The following is a 19,230-nucleotide window of genomic DNA, read 5'->3' as shown; positions in this document are numbered from 1 at the left end:
TAGAAATATACCCTAACTATTGGTGGGTTGCTACTGGTTCACACAGGTTTGCCCGAACCAGTAGCGGTGGGATTGGGAATCTGCCCCTGACCTTAATGTATATAAAATGAAGACCTGGAAGGGAAAATGAGAAATCAAAGCAAGAATGAAAATAGCTGGGCACCAAGGAAAGGTCCATGTTCCTCTTTGGGCTTTTCACCCCGTCCAGATCTTTACTTCCAGCTGAAGAAAACCCAGTCAGAACCTGTCCCGCCATTCATTGCTCGTGTGAACGCCCAGGCGAATACGACAGTGGTAAGTCTAAGAGATCAACTCCGGGGCTGTTGTGGCCCATCAGATTTGGACAGTGAGGAGGTTGGGGAGGAACGTGGGCCAGTCCTGGAATCTGGGGAAGGCTCAGACGAGGACTCTGCGTCGGAGGCAGAGAGAGGGCCAGGGCCATCTGATAGTTATGTGCTGCCTCCGGAACCTCCAGAATCTGACATCAGCGAGGCAGAAGAACAGTGTGAGCCTGTTCTCAGTGTGCGCATGTGCAGAGCTGCCAGAAGGCAAGAATAATTAAGGGAAAAAAAGGGCGACTCAGGAGTAAGGCCTGGAGATGATTGGCCCTCTCCCATAAGACAGAAAAGAGGAGCAAACGGAGGTGAGCCTTTGCAGGAAGCAATTAGTTCATATAGACAATTCAAGCTCTGAGAAGCTCCGTTTGATGCTGTGCTTCGTTTGGCCTTGCAAAACTAATTGACAATTAGGTCTCTGGCAGCGTTTCAAGGGAGATAAAGATGGGTGCTTATCAACATTATCCTGGAAGACTGTTTCCACTTGAGCAGACATCTGTCAGAATCTTCACAGGCTGTTTGTGAATCGATACGGGCTGTGAATGACCATAATTCACAGCTGCCTCAATAAAAGAGGTTCTTTGGGGACTAAGATTGTGATTTATGCTTTCTCAGGAAGCCTAGGTCTAAGCGAGAGGCGACCTCGCTTAGATTCCTGGGGATTGATCCTGAGGTCCATCTGAAGCATGTCCTCTCCAACACGATCACCCATTTCCCTAGTCCTGAAGCCAGGAAGCATCTGGGTTCCTCAAGTGATCCTTCTTGTAGGATCTGTAGAATTCCTTGGCCTCCCAACCTACCTTCTGAGGAAGGTGTAGACTGAGACAGTGAACTCAAAAGTCTGGTATCAAGAATACAGACAGGTCAGCAGAAGAGGGACAGAGATCATACCGTTGGCGCAAGAGGGAGGACGCAGTAACCTTCTCTTTGGTGCTTTGCATGTTCTCCTGTCAGGCCAAAAATTTATGTTCAAGAAGACCATTCTGAGGTCCTCCTTCAGGTCAATTATACCCATTCCTTATGTAGCTTATTATACCCATTCCTCATGTCGCTATCAGGCTGCAGGATTTGGGGTTGGCTAGTCTAAAGAAAAGAAGAATTAGGGGTGACACGATAGCAGGATTCCAGTAGTTGAGGGGCTGCCCCAAAGAAGAGGGGGTCAAATTATTCTCCAGAAGGCAGGACAAGAGACAATGGTTGGAAACTGATCAACGAGAGAAGCAACCTAGAATTAAGGAGAAACTTCCTAACAGGGAGGATCAGAGTTGGGTTTCAACAGGTTCTGACCAGTTCTGAAGAACCGGTAGTGGAAATTTTGAGTAGTTCAGAGAACCGGTAGTAAAAATTCTGACTGGCCCCACCCCAATCTATTCTCTGCCTTCCAAGTCCCAGCTGATTGGGAGGAAATGGGGATTTTGCAGTATCCTTCCCCTGGAGTGGGGAGGGAATGGAGATTTTACAGTATCCTTGCCCTGCCATGCCCACCAAGCCACACCCACAGAACCGGTAGTAAAAAAAATTGAAACTCACCACTGGGGAGGACAATTAACCAGTGAAACAGCTTGCCACCAGAAATCGTAGGCGCTCCATCACTGGATGGAGTGAGTCTAAGACTCTAGAGTCTAGACTCTAGAGTCTTGACAGTCACTATCTAAAATAATATACTGTGTTTCCCTGAAAATAAGACCGGGTCTTATTTTTGCTGAAAAAAATGCATTAGGGCTTATTTTCTGGTTAGGTCTTATTTTGGGGAAAATACAGGTACTAAATGCATCCATCTGGCTGACAATTTTAACTGGGGCTTATTTTTGGGGTAGGGCTTATATTACAAGCATCCTGAAAAATCATGCTAGGATTTATTTTCTGATTGGGTCTTATTTTAGGGGGAAATACGGTACTAAAGGCATCCATCTGGCTGACAATCTTAACTGGGGCTTATTTTTGGGGTAGAGCTTATATTACGAGCATCCTGAATAATCATGCTAGGACTTATTTTCCGGTTTGGTCTTATTTTCGGGGAAACAGGGTAGGTTCTCTGGCTTAAGCAGGAGGCTGGACTAGAAGACCTCCCAAATCCCTTCCAGCTCGTTCATTCTATTCTAAAGCTTGCCCAACGTCCTTCTCTAACTCCAGCCCCGTTCTTCTTCTGCAGATTCCCGAGAACGTCTTCCAGGCAGATGTCCAAGGTGTGACTGTTTCAGCCGCCGCGAATAGATTGGGGGTCGTGGAGAGGATCCTGTCCGAAGCCCAACCTCCACCTCTGGATGCCTCTTCTCTCCTGGGTGTCTTCCAGCTTTTGAAAGAGGTGTCAGATGTAGAGGTGGAAGAACCGGGACAACTGGCGGCACTGGAAGAGCTGGGCCAACATTATGTGCAGGTTACAGGGAGGCTCCTGGAGGAGGAGAAGACAGACGATTGGTCTGAGATCAAGCCGGTAAAAGTAACAGTGTTGAGGGAGGGTCTTTGAGAGGCATCTAGTCTACTGGAATGGAATGGAATGGAATGGAATGGAATAGAATAGAATAGAATAGAATAGAATAGAATAGAATAGAATAGAATAGAATAGAATAGAATAGAATAGAATAGAAAACAACACAACACAACACAACACAACACAGAACACAGAACAGGTTACCGAATAAAATAGATTACAAGAATAGAATAGAATAGAATAGAATAGAATAGAATAGAATAGAACACAACACAACAGAACACAACACAACACAACACAGAACACAGAACAGGTTACAGAATAAAATAGATTACAAGAAGGATAGAATGGAAGAATAGAATAGAATAGAATAGAATAGAATAGAATAGAATAGAACACAACACAACACAACACAACACAACACAACACTACACAACACAACACAACACAACACAACACAGAACAGAACAGGTTACAGAATAAAATAAATTACAAGAAGAATAGAATGGAATAATAGAATAGAGTAGAGTAGAGTAGAATAGAATGGAATGGAATGGAATGGAATGGAATGGAATGGAATGGAATAGAATAGAATAGAATAGAATAGAATAGAATAGAATAGAATAGAATAGAATAGAATAGAATAGAATAGAATTCTTTATTGGCCAAGTGTGATTGGACACACAAGGAATTTGTCTTCGGTGCATAAGCTCTCAGTGTACATAAAACATAGAAGCGATAAATCATGATCCTAGTCATCATAAAAATACATTCATTGTGAATCATAAGATACAACACTTAGCGATAGTCACAGGATACTAAATCAGCAATCAAAACCATACTCGGAAAGTAAATAAAACAATATAAATCGTAACGATATAAGCCACAGGGTTATAGACATTAGTAGGAAAGGAGATAGGTGATAAGAAGGATGAAAAGAAGAATAGTAATCCAGTCTTAGTAAAGAGTTTTATAGTTTTGTGGGAATTAGTTGTTTAGCAGAGTGATGGCGTTCGGGAAAAAACTGTCCTTGTGTCTAGTTGTGTCTGGTGTGCAGTGTCCTATAGCAGTGATGGCTAACCTTTTTGCCGTTGTGTGCCAAAAGCAGAGGGGAGGGGGGGTCGCGCGCATGCATGCCCACACCCATAATTCAATGCACCCCACTCCGCCGCGCATGTGTGTGCAGCTCCCCACGCTTTCAGCACATGATGGCATGGTGGGCCCAGTAGGCCTGTTTTTCGCCTTTCTCCAGGCTCCAGAGCCTTTCTAGGAGCCTGGGGAGGGCAAAAACAGCCTTCCCCACCCCCACACCTCTGTTTCCCGACTTCTGGTGGGCCCAGAAGGCCCCAAAATTAGTTGGCCGGCGTGTGCATGCGCGCCGGAGATGAGCTAGGGCAACGTTCGTGTGCCCACCGATCTGGCTCCGCGTGCCACCTGTGGCACGCATGCCATAGGTTTGCCATCACGGCCCTATAGCGTTGTTTTGAGAGTAGAAGTTGAAACAATTTCTGCCCAGGATGTAAGGAGTCTGTAGATATTTCCACAGCCCTAGATCTGACAACTGTCTGCCCAACCACCGATCAGGATTATCGTTTGCTTGGAGTTTTGATCTAGTTGGCAACTGAGATACGGAAGCTCAGGTGGTTCCTGTCTTCTCCAGATCATTGGGGGACCTATGACGGTGGTAGAGAACGTGGACAAGATGGCTTCCAGCCTCCATCAGCTCCTGAGCTCCGACCGAGCGAAAGTCACCTTTCACAGTAAGAACATGGGTAAGCGAGACCAAACTCTCTGCCATCTTGGTATGGACCATGTCCTTGATCTGTTTGGAAATGTTTGGGGGTCAAGGAGCTTTTCCTGGGGGTTATTCGAGGACCTTTGTCCCTCAAAGGGAATTGTGGGAGTTGAATTGTGGGACAAGAGGTCAAGAAATTCTGATCTAGCATCTTCTTCTTCTTCTTCTTGTGCCATATCCGTCATCGGACGTTGGCAATCATGTTGGCCATCCTGATGTTCTGTCCCCCTTCCCCACACAGGCAAACATAATACCAAGCACGCCTGCCAATATGTTATTAGGTAAACAGATTAGAATTCCTGGCAGGCCAAAGTTTTGGCAGCAAACTGCCGAATGCCTGCCAAGACCGTTTTCACTCCCATAAAGCAGAAAAGGACTTATCTTCAGTCCGTTTCAGGAGCAACAAATTATCCACGAGACAAGAGTTTAATCAATGTTCAGTCCAAAATATATCCAAGCCGAAGTTCAGAGATCACGATGTGACTTTCAGGGTTTAACTTTGTCTGTCACAAAGTCTGAAGAGCAATCCCACCCACTTTTATTCCTGGTGGGGCGTGGCTCCGTGACTCAGCTCAATCTCTGGCCCTCCCACGCCTCTTCCATTGCTGCGCACGCTTCTCCCTCCGACGCTGCCTGGGATCAAGCCAGGATTCATCATCCTCGCTCCCTATCAATGGGTGCTCCGATATGCCTTCCTCCTGGCACATTCCCGGCTGTTCCTCCTGGCCTTCGGATGGAACCTGAGGCATTGCCAGAGAGGAGGGTCCTGGAGAGGGAGGCCTTGTCAGTTCCTCCCCATCACCTTCTGAGTCCTCTTCCTCTGTTAGGACAGGCTCAGGAGTCGGGGTCACAACACCTGTTTTTGTCAACAGCCGCATGAAAAAGTGCTGCTGAGTTTTGTCCATACCGATTCCTTAGATTTTGAAGCCATGATGAAGCATGTCATATTTTTCTGGGTGTCGCATCGCATGTCCAAAATATTCTAACTTTTGCTTTTTTGCTGTCCCCAGCCTATTTTTTGCTGTCCCCAGCCTCCAGGGCCTCTCTAGGAGCCTGGGGAGGGCAAAAATGGCCTTCCCCACCCCCCGGAGGTCCTCTGGAGGCCGAAAACGGCCTGTTTGACAACAGTGTCCGGAAGTGGGACCGGAAGTTGTCAAATGGGCTGTTTTCAGCCTCCAGAGGACCTCCAGGGAGGGTTGGGGAAAGCCGTTTTTGCCCTGGAGAGAGGCCCTGGAGCCAGGTGAGAAAGAAAAACAGGCCTTCCCCTCCCCAGGCCCTCTGGAAGCAGGAAACAGCCTGTTTCCCTACTTCTGGTGGGCCCAGAAGACCCAAAAATCAGCTGGCTGGCACACGCATGCACGCCAGATCTGAGCTTGCGTGCCCACTGATATGGCTACGCATGCCACCTATGTGCCATAGGTTCGCCATCCCGGGTCTAGAGAATCAGTTGTCTGAGATGGTATAGGTTGTCCTGCTTGAGCAGGGGGCTGGACTAGAAGACCTCCAAGGTCCCTTCCATCTCTATTCTATTCTATTCTATTCTATTCTATTCTATTCTATTCTATTCTATTCTATTCTATTCTATTCTATCCCCTGTTCTGTTCTATTCTATTCTATTTCTCATCCTTGGTCCCACACCTCTGGAAGATGCTTTTGATGCTCTTTTGGTCAGTGGCCACAAGAGGGCGCTTCTTCTCACGCCTCTCAGGAACCCTATGGTTATGTGTTGGCTCAAAAGTTCATTTTTCATGGCTCCGTTATATAAAATATTTCAAAATTAAGTTAACTCAGGTAGGCGCCGTTTCTCTGCAAGCTGCCAGGTGCCCCTTATCTTTCTCAGCACGGAGAGGAAGCTTTGCAAGGCCCTTGAGCGGCCTGGTGTAGAAATATTATGGGGTCCCTTCCATGCACGACCAAAGGGTCAAGTCCAGGAGTGAAATCCATCAGGTTCGGACATTTTCTGCAGAACCGGTAGCGGAAATTTTGAGTAGTTCAGAGAACCGGCAAATACCATCTCTGGCTGGCCCCAGAGTGGGGAGGGAATGGGGATTTTGCAATATCCTTCCCCCAGGGCTGAGGAAGGAATGGGGGTTTTGCAATCTCCTTCCCCCTGGAGTGGGGAGGGAATGGGGATTTTGCAGTATCCTTCCCCCTGGAGTGGGGTGGGATTGGAGATTTTGCAGTATCCTTCCCCCAGGAGTGGGGAGGGAATGGGAATTTTGCAGTATCCTTTCCCCAGGAATGGGGAGGGAATGGGGATTTTGCAGTACCCTTCCCCCTGGAGTGGGGAGGGAATGGGGATTTTGCAGTATCCTTCCCCTGGGAGTGGAGAGGGAATGGGGATTTTGCAGTACCCTTCCCCCTGGAGTGGGGAGGGAATGGGGATTTTGCAGTATCCTTCCCCCGGGAGTGGGGTGGGATTGGAGATTTTGCAGTATCCTTCCCCCTGGAGTGGGGTGGGATTGGAGATTTTGCAGTATCCTTCCCCCAGGAGTGGGGAGGGAATGGAGATTTTGCAGTATCCTTTCCCCGGGAGTGGGGAGGGAATGGGGATTTTGCAGTATCCTTTCCCCAGGAGTGAGGAGGGAATGGGGATTTTGCAGTATCTTTCCCCCAGTAGTAGGGAGGGAATGGGGATTTTGCAGTATCCTTCCCCCAGGAGTGGGGAAGGAATGGGGATTTTGCAGTATCCTTCCCCCGGGAGTGGCGAGGGAATGGGGATTTTGCAGTATCCTTCCCCCAGGAGTGGGGAAGGAATGGGGATTTTGCAGTATCCTTTCCCCAGGAGTGGGGAAGGAATGGGGATTTTGCAGTATCCTTCCCCCAGGAGTGGGGAAGGAATGGGGATCTTGCAGTATCCTTCCCCCAGGAGTCGGAAGGGAATGGGGATTTTGCAGTATCCTTCCCCTGCCACGCCCACCAAGCCACGCCCACCAAGCAACTCCACACCCACCAAGCCACGCCCCCAGAACCGGTAGTAAAAAAAAATTGGATTTCACTACTGGTCAAGTCTGTCTGCTTCCAGGGATTGAAGTCCGACGGGCAGAGCTGGGCCCAGAGAGAGCTGGCGGTGGGGCCTCCCTGACACCAACCCACCGCTGGGACCTGCTGGACGCAATAGAGATCCCGGCAGAGGAAGTGGAGCGCCTGAGAGTGAGAGGTAAGGCCACGGACGAGGGCAGGGAGGTTCTCCAAAACGTCCTCCCTCCCTTCCCTTGGAATCTTTGTGCCAGAAAACTTACCAAGGTTTGGGCTGTTTTTAAGGGTTTCTCTTAAAAGGAGAAACTTAGAATGGAAGAACTGCAGAAAAAAAAAAACCCCGTAACAGGTACCAATATAAGGAGAATATTTGTAGTTCAGGGTTGAAATGAGAGATCCTTGGCGGTCTCTGAGCTTGGTGGTTTTCTTGGAGACGTTTCATGACCCAACTAGGTTACTTCATCAGTGAAGTGGGAGTGGGCTTTATGGTGGAGGAGGAGGAGGAGGAAGAGGAAGAGGAGGAGGAGGAGGAGGAGGAGGAAGAGGAGGAGGAATAGGAGGAGGAGGAGAAGGAGGAAGAGGAGGAAGAGGAGGAGGAGGAGAAGGAGAAGGAGGAAGAAGAGGAGGAGAAGGAGGAAGAGGAGGAGAAGGAGGAGAAGGAGGAAGAGGAGGAGGAGGAGAAGGAGAAGGAGGAAGAGGAGGAGGAGGAAGAGGAGGAAGAGGAGGAGGAGGAAGAGGAAGAGGAGGAGGAGGAGGAAGAGGAAGAGGAGGAGGAGGAGAAGGAGAAGGAGGAAGAAGAGGAGGAGAAGGAGGAAGAGGAGAAGAAGGAGGAGAAGGAGGAAGAGGAAGAGGAGGAGGAGGAGGAGGAGGAAGAGGAGGAGGAATAGGAGGAGGAGGAGAAGGAGGAAGAGGAGGAAGAGGAGGAGGAGGAGAAGGAGAAGGAGGAAGAAGAGGAGGAGAAGGAGGAAGAGGAGGAGAAGGAGGAGAAGGAGGAAGAGGAGGAGGAGGAGAAGGAGAAGGAGGAAGAGGAGGAGGAGGAAGAGGAGGAAGAGGAGGAGGAGGAAGAGGAAGAGGAGGAGGAGGAGGAAGAGGAAGAGGAGGAGGAGGAGAAGGAGAAGGAGGAAGAAGAGGAGGAGAAGGAGGAAGAGGAGAAGAAGGAGGAGAAGGAGGAAGAGGAGGAGGAGGAGGAGGAAGAGGAGGAGGAGGAGGAGGAAGAGGAGGAGGAGAAGGAGGAGAAGGAGGAAGAGGAAGAGGAGGAGGAGGAAGAGGAAGAGGAGGAAGAGGAGAAGAAGGAAGAGGAGGAGGAGGAAGAGGAAGAGGAGGACTACAGGGTCCTTGGCGCTCTCAGAGCTTAGTGGTTTTCTTGCAGATGTTTCATGACCTAACTAGGTTACATCATCAGTGCTAGAAGGGAGTGGGGGTTTGCTCTACATTTATATACAGTTCCTTTTAGCACTGATGATGTTATCTAGTCAGGTAATGAGACATCTCCAAGAAAACAACCGAGAGCACCAAGGACCCCACAGTCCCTGCTCCTCCTCCATAAAGTCCACTCCCTTCCAACATTGATGAAGTAACCTAGTTGGGTCAGGAAACGTCTGTAAGAAAACCATCAAGCTCACAGAGCCCCAGGGACCCTCAAAATGAGCAGAGGAGGCAAGAAGGAAAGGACCAGGTGGACTTCCTTTGTCTCCTGCTTGGACCGCCCATCTTCTCACCTTGAGCTTCCGCGCCACCAGCTCTTGATGCCTTCTTCTACCTTTCTCCAGGCCTGCGTCAAATCACCCTCACCCATACTTGGTACAGCTACGGGGCTCTCCAGCACCTTCTCGCCAGCAGCAGTCCTGTCGTCGAAGACTCCGCGGTGTCCGACGGAGGACGGAGGTGAGTCCCTCCCCCCCACACACACACACACAACACGGACTCCTTGGTTTGGGAAAGGATCCGAGTAGCTCCATTCAGACAATCGTTCTTTTTCCCCTGGCATCCATTGTGCATGGATACAGCATCGAGCGTGGACGGTTTTCCCATCAATCCATCACCCTTCCAAGACCGAGTGGCTGTGGCTTCCGGCGTCCCGATATAGTCAGCTGGCGCCATCGCTGGCTATTGGGGGCGAATCACTGGCCCCCGCGGAGAGGGCTCGCAACTTGGGCGTCCTCCTGGACGCACGGCTGTCTTTAGAAGAGCGCTTGACGGCCGTGGCCAGGGGGGCTTTTTATCAGGTCCGCCTGATACGCCAGTTGCGTCCCTTTCTGGATCGGGACTCCCTACGCACGGTCACTCAAGCACTCGTCACTTCCCGCCTGGACTACTGCAATGCTCTCTACGTGGGGCTCCCCTTGGGGTGCACCCGGAGGCTGCAGTTGGTCCAGAATGCGGCCGCGTGGGGGATTATGGGAGCAACGGGGCGCTCACATATAACACCTCTCCTGCGCGAGCTGCACTGGCTTCTTGTGGTCTTCCAGGTGCGCTTCAAGGTGTTGGTGACCACCTTTAAAGCGCTCCATGGCTTAGGGCCGGGGTATCTGCGAGACCGCCTTCTGCCGCCAATAGCCTCCCACCGGCCAGTTCGCTCCCACAGAGAGGGGCTCCTCAGGGTGCCGTCCCCCAGACAGTGCCGGCTGGCGACCCCCAGGAGGAGAGCCTTCTCTGTGGGGGCACCTATCCTCTGGAACGACCTACCCCCAGAGATACGCATGATACCAGACCTCCGGACTTTTCGTCGGGCCCTGAAAACACACCTATTTCATCTAGCTGGGCTGGCTTGATCCCATCCTCTCAGTTTTTAATTTGAATTTGGTTTTAATTGGGTTGTTTTAAATTATTGGGCCGAAATTATTTAATTGTTGTTTTAAATGTTTTTTAAATTTTATATGCTTTTATCTTGGCCGTGAGTCCCGCAGGAGAAGGGCGGTATAGAAATAAAAATAAATAGATAGATAGATAGATAGATAGATAGATAGATAGATAGATAGATAGATAGATAGATAGAGCTGGAAGGGACTTTGGAGGTTCTCAAATCCAACCCCATACTCGAACAGGAGTCCCTATATCACTCTGGAAAAATGGCTTTTCTAAAGCACTCACAACTTCCGGTGGCAAGCTGTTCCACTGGTTAATTGTCCTCACTGTTAGGAAGTTTCTCCTTAATTCCAGGTTGCTTCTCTCCTGGATTAGTTTCCATCCGTTGCTTCTTGTCCTGCCTTCAGGTGCTTTGGAGAATAATTTGACCCTCTTCTCCTTTGGGGCAGCCCCTCAAATACTGGAAGGCTGCTATCATGTCTCCTCTGGTCCTCCTTTTCTCTAGACTGGCCAAACCCAAATCCTGCAGCTGTTCTTCACATGTTTTTATCTCCAGGTCTTTAATCCTCTTAGTTGCTCTTCTCTGCGCTTGTTCCAAAGTCTCAGCAGCAATCAAAGCATCCCGAACCCATGCAAGGTGGAGTGGGATGGGGTGGGGGGTTGAATGAGTCCCTCTCCCACTTTCCTGCTTGTGGGGTTATCTGCAAGGCTCCCTCTCAGCAGCCAATCTTTGCATGAGATCCATACTGCCCTACTGCCCTTGGGGTGGGCTTGTCTTTCTTGCTGCTGGGCACAAGAGGGAGCTGTTGGCTGTTTTATTGCTCTCTCTCTCTCTCTCTGTTTCTCTTTCTCTGTGTTTTTCTCTTTCTCTGTTTCTCTCTCTCTCTCTCTCTCTCTCTCTCTGTTTCTCTGTCTCTCTGTTTCTCTCTTTCACTGTTTCTCTTTCTTTCTCTTTCTCTCTCTCTGTTTCTCTGTTACCTCTCTGCTTCTCTCTCTCTCTCTGTTTCTCTCTCTTTCTCTCTGTGTTGCACTCTCTTTCTCTCTCTTTCTCTCTCTCTCTTCTTTCTCTCTCTCTCTCCCTTTCTCTCTCTCTCTTTGTTTCTCTGCTTCTCTCTCTCTCTCTCTCTCTCTCTGCCTCTGTTTCTCTCTGTTTCACAGTTTCTCTTTCTTTCTCTCTCTCTCTCTCTCTGTTTCTCTCTTTCTGTTTCTTTCTGTGTGTTTCTCCCTCTCCCTCTCTCTCTCTGTTTCTCTCTCTGTGTTTCTCTGTGTTTCTCTCTCTTTCTTTCTGTGTTGCGCTCTATCTCTTTCTCTGTTTCTCTGTTTCTCTCTCTCTCCCTTTCTCTCTCTCTCTCTTTGTTTCTTTCTCTCTCTCTTCTTCTCTCTCTGTTTCTCTCTCTCTATTTCTGTTTCTGTTTCTCTCTCTGTTTCTCTCTCTTTCTCTCTCCCTTTCTCTCTCTCTTTTTCTCTCTATGTTTCTCTCTCTTTCTCTCTCCCTTTCTCTCTCTCTCTCTCTGTTTCTGTTTCTCTCTCTCTGCTTCTCTCTCTTTTTCTCTCTGTTTCTCTCTTTCTCGCTCCCTTTCTCTCTCTCTCTCTCTGTTTCTGTTTCTCTCTCTCTGTTTCTTTCTGTGTGTTTCTCCCTCTCCCTCTCTCTCTCTGTTTCTCTCTCTCTGTTTCTCTCTCTCTGTTTCTCTCTCTCTGTTTCTCTCTGTTTCTCTCTTTCTCTGTTTCTCTCTCTTTTTCTCTCTTTCTCTCTCTTTCTCTCTGTGTTGCGCTCTTTCTCTCTCTCTCTATTTCTCTTTCTCTCTCCCTTTCTCTCTCTCTCTCTTTGTTTCTGTTTCTCTCTCTGCTTCTCTCTCTGTTTCTCTGTTTCTCTCTATTTCTGTTTCTGTTTCTCTCTCTGTTTCTCTCTCTTTCTCTCTCCCTTTCTCTTTCTCTTTTTCTCTCTATGTTTCTCTCTCTTTCTCTCTCCCTTTCTCTCTCTCTCTCTCTGTTTCTGTTTCTCTCTCTCTGCTTCTCTCTCTTTTTCTCTCTGTTTCTCTCTTTCTCGCTCCCTTTCTCTCTCTCTCTCTCTGTTTCTCTGTTTCTCTCTCTCTGTTTCTTTCTGTGTGTTTCTCCCTCTCCCTCTCTCTCTCTGTTTCTCTCTCTCTGTTTCTCTCTCTCTGTTTCTCTCTCTCTGTTTCTCTCTGTTTCTCTCTTTCTCTGTTTCTCTCTCTTTTTCTCTCTTTCTCTCTCTTTCTCTCTGTGTTGCGCTCTTTCTCTCTCTCTCTATTTCTCTTTCTCTCTCCCTTTCTCTCTCTCTCTCTTTGTTTCTGTTTCTCTCTCTGCTTCTCTCTCTGTTTCTCTGTTTCTCTCTATTTCTGTTTCTGTTTCTCTCTCTGTTTCTCTCTCTTTCTCTCTCCCTTTCTCTTTCTCTTTTTCTCTCTATGTTTCTCTCTCTTTCTCTCTCCCTTTCTCTCTCTCTCTCTCTGTTTCTGTTTCTCTCTCTCTCTTTCTCTGTGTGTGTTTCTCTCTTTCTCTGTGTTTCTCTCTCTCTCTCTCTTTCTCTCTTTTTCTGTTTCTGTCTCTCTTTCTCTCTCTCTCTCTTTCTCTCTCTCTTTCTCTGTGTGTGTTTCTCTCTTTCTCTGTGTTTCTCTCTCTCTGTTTCTCTCTCTCTCTCCTTCTCTCTGTGTTTCTCTCATTCTCTGTGTTTCTCTCTCTCTCTCTCTTTCTCTCTTTCTCTCTCTGTTTCTCTCTATTTCTCTGTCTCTGCTTCTCTCTCTCTCTCTCTCTCTTTCTCTCTGTGTGTTTCTCTCATTCTCTGTGTTTCTCTCTCTCTCTCTCTTTCTCTCTCCACCCCCTCCCAAAAGAAAACAATTGCTGGGGAAAAGAGAAGGGCAAGGGAGCCCAGGTTTTTGTGAATGATTCCAACTTTCATTGGAAGATTGGATTCCGCCTCAAGGTGAATCGAATGGACTTCCCCAATCTGATTTACCTGTTCACTTTGCTTAGTTTTACTGTTTAGTCTCCTTTAATTGTCTTAATTGCACGATCATCTTAATTGCAGAGAAGAGCAACTAAGATGATGAAGGGGGCCTGGAGACAAAAGCATATGAAAAACAGTTGCAGGATTTGGGTTTGGCTTGTCTAGAGAAAAGGAGGACTAGGGGGGAAATGATAGCAATCTTCCAGTATTTGAGGGGCTGCCCCAAAGAAGAGGAGGGGGTCAAATTATTCTCCAAAGCACCAGAGGGCAGGACAAGAAACAACGGAAGGAAACTAATTAAAGAGAGAAGCAACCTGGAATTAAGGAGAAACTTCCTAACAGTGAGGACAATTAACCAGTGGAACAACTTGCCACCAGAAGTCGTGGGTTTTCTACACACAGGATAGGGGTCTTGCAATCTCCAGGGAGCTTTGTTGTGACTCCTGGCCATGGGGTGGAAGGAGAAACGTCGGGCCCCTTCCCCAATTTTCCCCGAATGTTCCTGATCTCCCTTGTTCCTCTGCTTGTGGGGCACAGAAGCCGCCTTGGGCCATGTCACCAAGCCTGCCATGCTCACCTCTTCCTCCTTAGGCATCTGAGCACGCAGGTGGCCTCTTCCATCGTCTCCTCCAGCTTGGTCAGCAACTACGAGGAGATCAGCACGTCTGTGCGGTACCGTCTTCGGCACAGGGTTCAGGTGAGGCGTGAGTGAAAGGAAAGAAGCTGGGGAAAGCAGGAGAAAGGAAGGGGGAAGGGGGTTCCCGAAGGACCTCAGGACGGTCCATTTTATTCCCTCAAGGCAAGGGTGAAATCCAGCAGGTTCTGACAGGTTCTGGCGAACCGGTAGCGGAAATTTTGAGCAGTTCGGAGAACCGGCAAATACCACCTCTGGCTGGCCCCAGGAGTGGGGAGGGAATGGAGATTTTGCATTATCCTTCCCCTGGAGTGGGGAGGGAATGGGGATTTTGCAGTATCCTTTCCCCTGGAGTGGAGAGGGAATGGGGATTTTGCAGTATCCTTCTCCCTGGAGTGGGGAGGGAATGGGGATTTTGCAGTATCCTTCCCCTGGAGTGGGGAGGGAATGGAGATTTTGCAGTATCCTTCCCCCTGGAGTGGGGAGGGAATGGAGATTTTGCAGTATCCTTCCCCTGGAGTGGGGAGGGAATGGAGATTTTGCAGTATCCTTCTCCCTGGAGTGGGGAGGGAATGGAGATTTTGCAGTATCCTTCCCCTGGAGTGGGGAGGGAATGGAGATTTTGCAGTATCCTTCCCCCAGGAGTGCGGAGGGAATGGAGATTTTGCAGTATCCTTCCCATGCCACGCCCACCAAGCCACACCACGCCCACCAAGCCACACCCACAGAACCGGTAGTAAAAAAAATTTGGATTTCACCACTGCCTCAAAGTCTGTGTTTCCTTGAGGGACCAGTTGGGACAAATATCCACCAGTAGAAGGACATCGTCTGCTGATCTTCAGACACCAAATGAGCAGATCCGTCCTCTTTTCTTTCCCTCTTTCCTTTCACCCCTTTCCTTGTTTTCCCCCATCATTACATTCACACCCATACAGGGAGTCCCCGACTTATATTTATGGTGACTCATATTTATGACGGGCGCCACGTCCCACTTTTTGCGACCGTCCGGCAAGCCAAGTCCAGTGGGAAGCCAGGTTCACTTCACAACCTGTCTTTCCAAACGGCAGCGACTCTCTTAGCAACCGTCGTAAAACGGGGCAAAACTCCCTGAACAAATGTCTCGCTTCACGACAGAAATTGGTAGGGCTCCCTTGTGGTCATAAGTCGAGGCATAACCACCTGTGCTTTTCCCCCAAAAACTCAAGACTATTTCCCCATCTCAAACTCCATCCTGACAAGGTGGCTCAGTGGCTAAGACGCTGAGCTTGTCTATCGGAAAAGTCGGCAGTTCGGCGGTTCGAATCCCTAGTACCGGTCTCCTGCGTGAGGAGGGGGTTGGACTAGATGACCTCCAAGGTCCCTTCCAGCTCTGTTACCGTTACTATCTTTGGCCATCCAACCATTCTTTTGAAGATCAAAATTCACCAGAGGTCTAAGTTGACCACTTTCAGCCTCGAAACCCAACATTCCTTGGGGTTTTTTGTCCCAAAGTTGGCTTTTTTTTCATGAGATAAATGAACATTCTGGGTTTTTTTCTTTTGAAGATGTTTCACTTCTCGTTCCAAGAAGCTTCTTCAGCTCTGACTTGGATGTCCAGTCAGAGCTGAAGAAGCTTCTTGGATGAGAAGCGAAACGCCTTCCAAGAAAAACCGAGAAAGTCCAGTTGCCTCTTGAAAAAAAGCGCCTGTGGGACAACCAGGACCTTGGATGGCCGAGGATCTCCATAAATCAGAGGTCTTCAAACTTGGCAGCTTTAAGACGTGTGGACTTCAACTCCCAGAATTCATGGTGGCTGGAGAATTCTGGGAGTTGAAGTCCACAAGTCTTAAAAGCTGCCAAGTTTGAAGACCTCTGCCATAGTCACTTGACCTTCTGAAGATCACCAAGCACCGGGCAAGGCGCCTTGAATTCTTTAAATGAAACACAAAGGTCCTGTTTTGAGGGTCACCCCAACTTCAAGAAAAGAACTCAGTGGGTCTTAATTTGTGGTTGAAGGAGCCTTTCATAAATTAAATAAGATCTTTCCTCCACATAACACAAACATCGAAAACCTCCGTCTGGTGCCACCCAATCAACTTATCAAGATGAACCCGAGAGTTGCAAGGAGAACTTCCAAGAAACCCACAACCGAGCATTTTGGGGGGGGGGTCAGAAAAACCTTGCATCTCCATGATGCCCTTTCCAGAAAGACATTATCTCTTCTTTCTCTGTAGGCTTTGCCAGACCAGCTCGTGGAACCGATTTGTGCTTTTTGGAACTTCAGCAGAAGGTAGCCTGGGCTTCCGAGAAGTCTCCCAGTTGCATTTTATGGAAAAGGCAAGGAAGGAAAGGAAAGGAAAGGAAAGGAAAGGAAAGGAAAGGAAAGAAGGAAGGAAGGAAGGAAGGAAGGAAGGAAGGAAGGAAGGAAGGAAGGAAGGAAGGAAGGAAGGAAGAATTCAGTGACGTTGGGTAGACCTTGTTGGTTTCAGCTCTTGAAAGTTGCAACTGTCTAATGAGGACGCGGTGGCTCAGTGGCTAAGACGCCGAGTTTGTCGATCGAAAGGTCGGCAGTTCAGCGGTTCGAATCTCTAGTGCCGCGTAACGGGGTGAGCTCCCGTGACTTGTCCCAGCTTCTGCCAACCTAGCAGTTCGAAAGCACGTAAAAAAAAATGCAAGTAGAAAAATAGGGACCACCTTTGGTGGGAAGGGAACAGCATTCCGTGCACCTTTGACGTTGAGTCAGCTGGCCACGTGACCACGGAGACGTCTTTGGACGGCGCTGGCTCTTCAGCTTTAAAACGGAGATGAGCACCGCCCCCAGAGTCGGGAACGACCAGCACAAATGTGTGAGGGGAACCTTTACCTTTACCTAATGAGGACAGACGGAGGGACTCAATGGACAGATACTTGCCCCAAAGTCCATTGCTGACTCCCACATGGCTTCCTGGTCCAACGTTCCTCCTTAAAGCAGACTGAACCCCGTGTTTTATCAGCGCCCACCAGAAGAGGCTTCACCCTTTTTGTAGAAGGCCTTCTTGAGTATGTCCAACATATGAACCAGAGGTGGGATTGAAAAATTTTAGCAACCGGTTCTCTGCCCGGTTGCTGGGTGGGCGTGGCCATGGGGGCGTGGCCTACTTGGCCTCCTGAACCACGGCGGGAGGTTTTTATCGAGCCTCCGGGAGGGCAAAAACAGCCTCCCCTGGGCTCCGGAGGCCGGAAACGGGCCCGTTTTCAGACTTTTGGTACTTCCGGGAGGCCTGTTTTTCGCCCTCCCAGAGCCTCCGCTCGGGCCCTACACTTACCTCGCATCCAAAACTGGCCACGTGGAGACTCCTGGGAGGGGTGGGGCGGGGTGGCGTGGGCGGAGTGGTATGGGTGGAGCCAGCCAGTCCTTGCAACTACCGGTTCGGCGAACAAGATGTAAAATTAGCAATCGGTTCTCCCGAACCGGTGCAAACCAGCTGAATCCCATCCCTGATATGAACCAACAAACAAGAGCAACCAACAAAATCCAACCAACTCATCATCTGTGAATGTTGTGGTCTGCTAATCACACTGCCCAGTTAGTGACTTAATTTATCTGTTGGTGAACCTAGTGGTTGGGTTGCGTTTGAAGTAGGTGAACCAGGGAAAGGTGTTTTTTTTTACGAAAGGGGAATGAGAGTTGGGTTAAGGTCTCTGTTGGTTGTTCTCAGCTCCTTTCCATGGGCACCTTTCCCTGGGGTGGGAGCCTTTGGTGTCCAGGGTTTGAGAAGGTTTTCTTGATCTTCAGTCCTGAAGGTGTTGGAGGCTGGTCGACCAGAGGTTGCTCGGTGTCTTCTTCTCAGGAAGATCTAACCACCTGTGCCTGTAACCACACCACCAACTTCGCAGTTCTGCTGCAGGTCTATGAAGTTCAGGTTAGAAGGGGGTTGGGACTTGGGAGGGTTTCTTCTCCCCCTATGGAGGAAGACACTTCTTGGGGGGCTTTGGTGGAACCATGGGGAGAAGCCATGGGACGTGGATTCTTATTTGGTTGGAGCAGAATCCTCCTCGGTTCCTTTTCCAGATCTCAAGAGCTGAACTAGCCCGTTGCAAGGAAGCTATTGAGGTGCACCTCACCCCTTCCTTACCTTTATCAGGTTGTCTCTCTTTCTTGCAGAGGAGCCTAGAGGAGGAGTCCACGCTGAAGACCCTGACGTTTGTTGGCTGTGGCGTGTCCTTCTGTGCCTTGATAGTCACCTTGGTCCTCTTCTTAGCCGTCGGGTGAGTCTGAAATAACACAAACACAACACACGCTTATCCAATCAGCTCCTGTCCCGGGTCCCACACGGCATCTTGAAACCAACCAACCCACTGAGCTCCGTTCACACAACCTTCTGAAACGTCTAACCAAGATGAAGACTTGATGGGTCATGTGAATGCATCCGTGAGGTCCTTCCTTGGGCCAGATGAACCAGTTGTGTGAGTCCAGCTTCAGACTGGGGAAGGGATCTCAAAGAGATGCTGGACGATCCCTTCCCCTAACCCTGTCCTAACTTCTCAAGGCCCCATTTAGAATAGAATAGAAGAGAATAGAGTAGAAGAGAAGAGAAGAGAAGAGAAGAGAAGAGAAGAGAAGAGAAGAGAAGAGAAGAGAAGAGAAGATGGAATGGAATGGAATGGAATGGAATGGAATGGAATGGAATGGAATAGAATAGAATAGAATAGAATAGAATAGAATAGAATAGAATAGAATAGAATAGAATAGAATAGAATAACAGAGTTGGAAGGGACCTTGGAGGTCTTCTAGTCCAACCCCCTGCTTACGCAGGAAACCCTACACCACTTCAGACAAATGGTCCAATCTCTTCTTAAAAACTTCCAGTGTTGGAGAATTTACAACTTCTGGTGGCAAGTCGTTCCATTGATTAATTCTTCTCCCTGTCAGGAAATTTCTCCTTAGTTCTAAGTTGCTCCTCTCCTGGATTAGTTTCCACCCGTTGCTTCTTGTCTTGCCCTCAGGTGCTTTGGAGAATAGCTTGATTCCTTCTTCTTTGTGGCAGCCCCTGAGATATTGGAAGACTGCTATGATGTCTCCCCTAGTAGCACCTTTAGTAAAGACAAAACTACAGGAGTAGAATACACTTTAGTAGAGCTTGTGCCAAAAATCTTTTTCATTTCCCCTTTCAACAGGGTCCCCAAAAGCGAGCGAACCACGGTGCATAAAAACTTGATCTTCGCCTTGGCTGCTGCAGAAGCCTTGTTGATGTTCAGTGAATTGGCCAAGATCAACCAGGTGAGGAGAAGATCTGGGAACCAGGAGGAGAACCACCTGGGAGGTGTCCT

At 48.7% G+C, this 19,230-nt stretch overlaps 1 protein-coding gene across 2 annotated transcripts in view; it reads left to right on the top strand.

The window, feature by feature from the left end:
• ADGRD2 (adhesion G protein-coupled receptor D2) overlaps positions 1-19,230 on the top strand; it is a 59,874-nt gene that overhangs the window by 9,893 nt on the left and 30,751 nt on the right. For both annotated transcript variants that reach the window (XM_087879887.1, XM_087879886.1), the window contains exons 6-15: positions 209-294; positions 2,488-2,769; positions 4,427-4,538; positions 7,587-7,721; positions 9,310-9,424; positions 13,899-14,004; positions 16,155-16,210; positions 17,696-17,822; positions 18,065-18,168; positions 19,078-19,180. In XM_087879887.1, the coding sequence (XP_087736013.1) occupies positions 209-294; positions 2,488-2,769; positions 4,427-4,538; positions 7,587-7,721; positions 9,310-9,424; positions 13,899-14,004; positions 16,155-16,210; positions 17,696-17,822; positions 18,065-18,168; positions 19,078-19,180 (1,226 nt within the window). The remainder of the gene's footprint in view (positions 1-208; positions 295-2,487; positions 2,770-4,426; positions 4,539-7,586; positions 7,722-9,309; positions 9,425-13,898; positions 14,005-16,154; positions 16,211-17,695; positions 17,823-18,064; positions 18,169-19,077; positions 19,181-19,230) is intronic.

This window comes from Pantherophis guttatus, chromosome 16, assembly GCF_059756535.1.
Source record: "Pantherophis guttatus breed Tessera chromosome 16, ASM5975653v1, whole genome shotgun sequence".
NCBI lineage: Eukaryota > Metazoa > Chordata > Lepidosauria > Squamata > Colubridae > Pantherophis > Pantherophis guttatus.
This window is presented reverse-complemented; position numbering and strand designations above follow the sequence as displayed.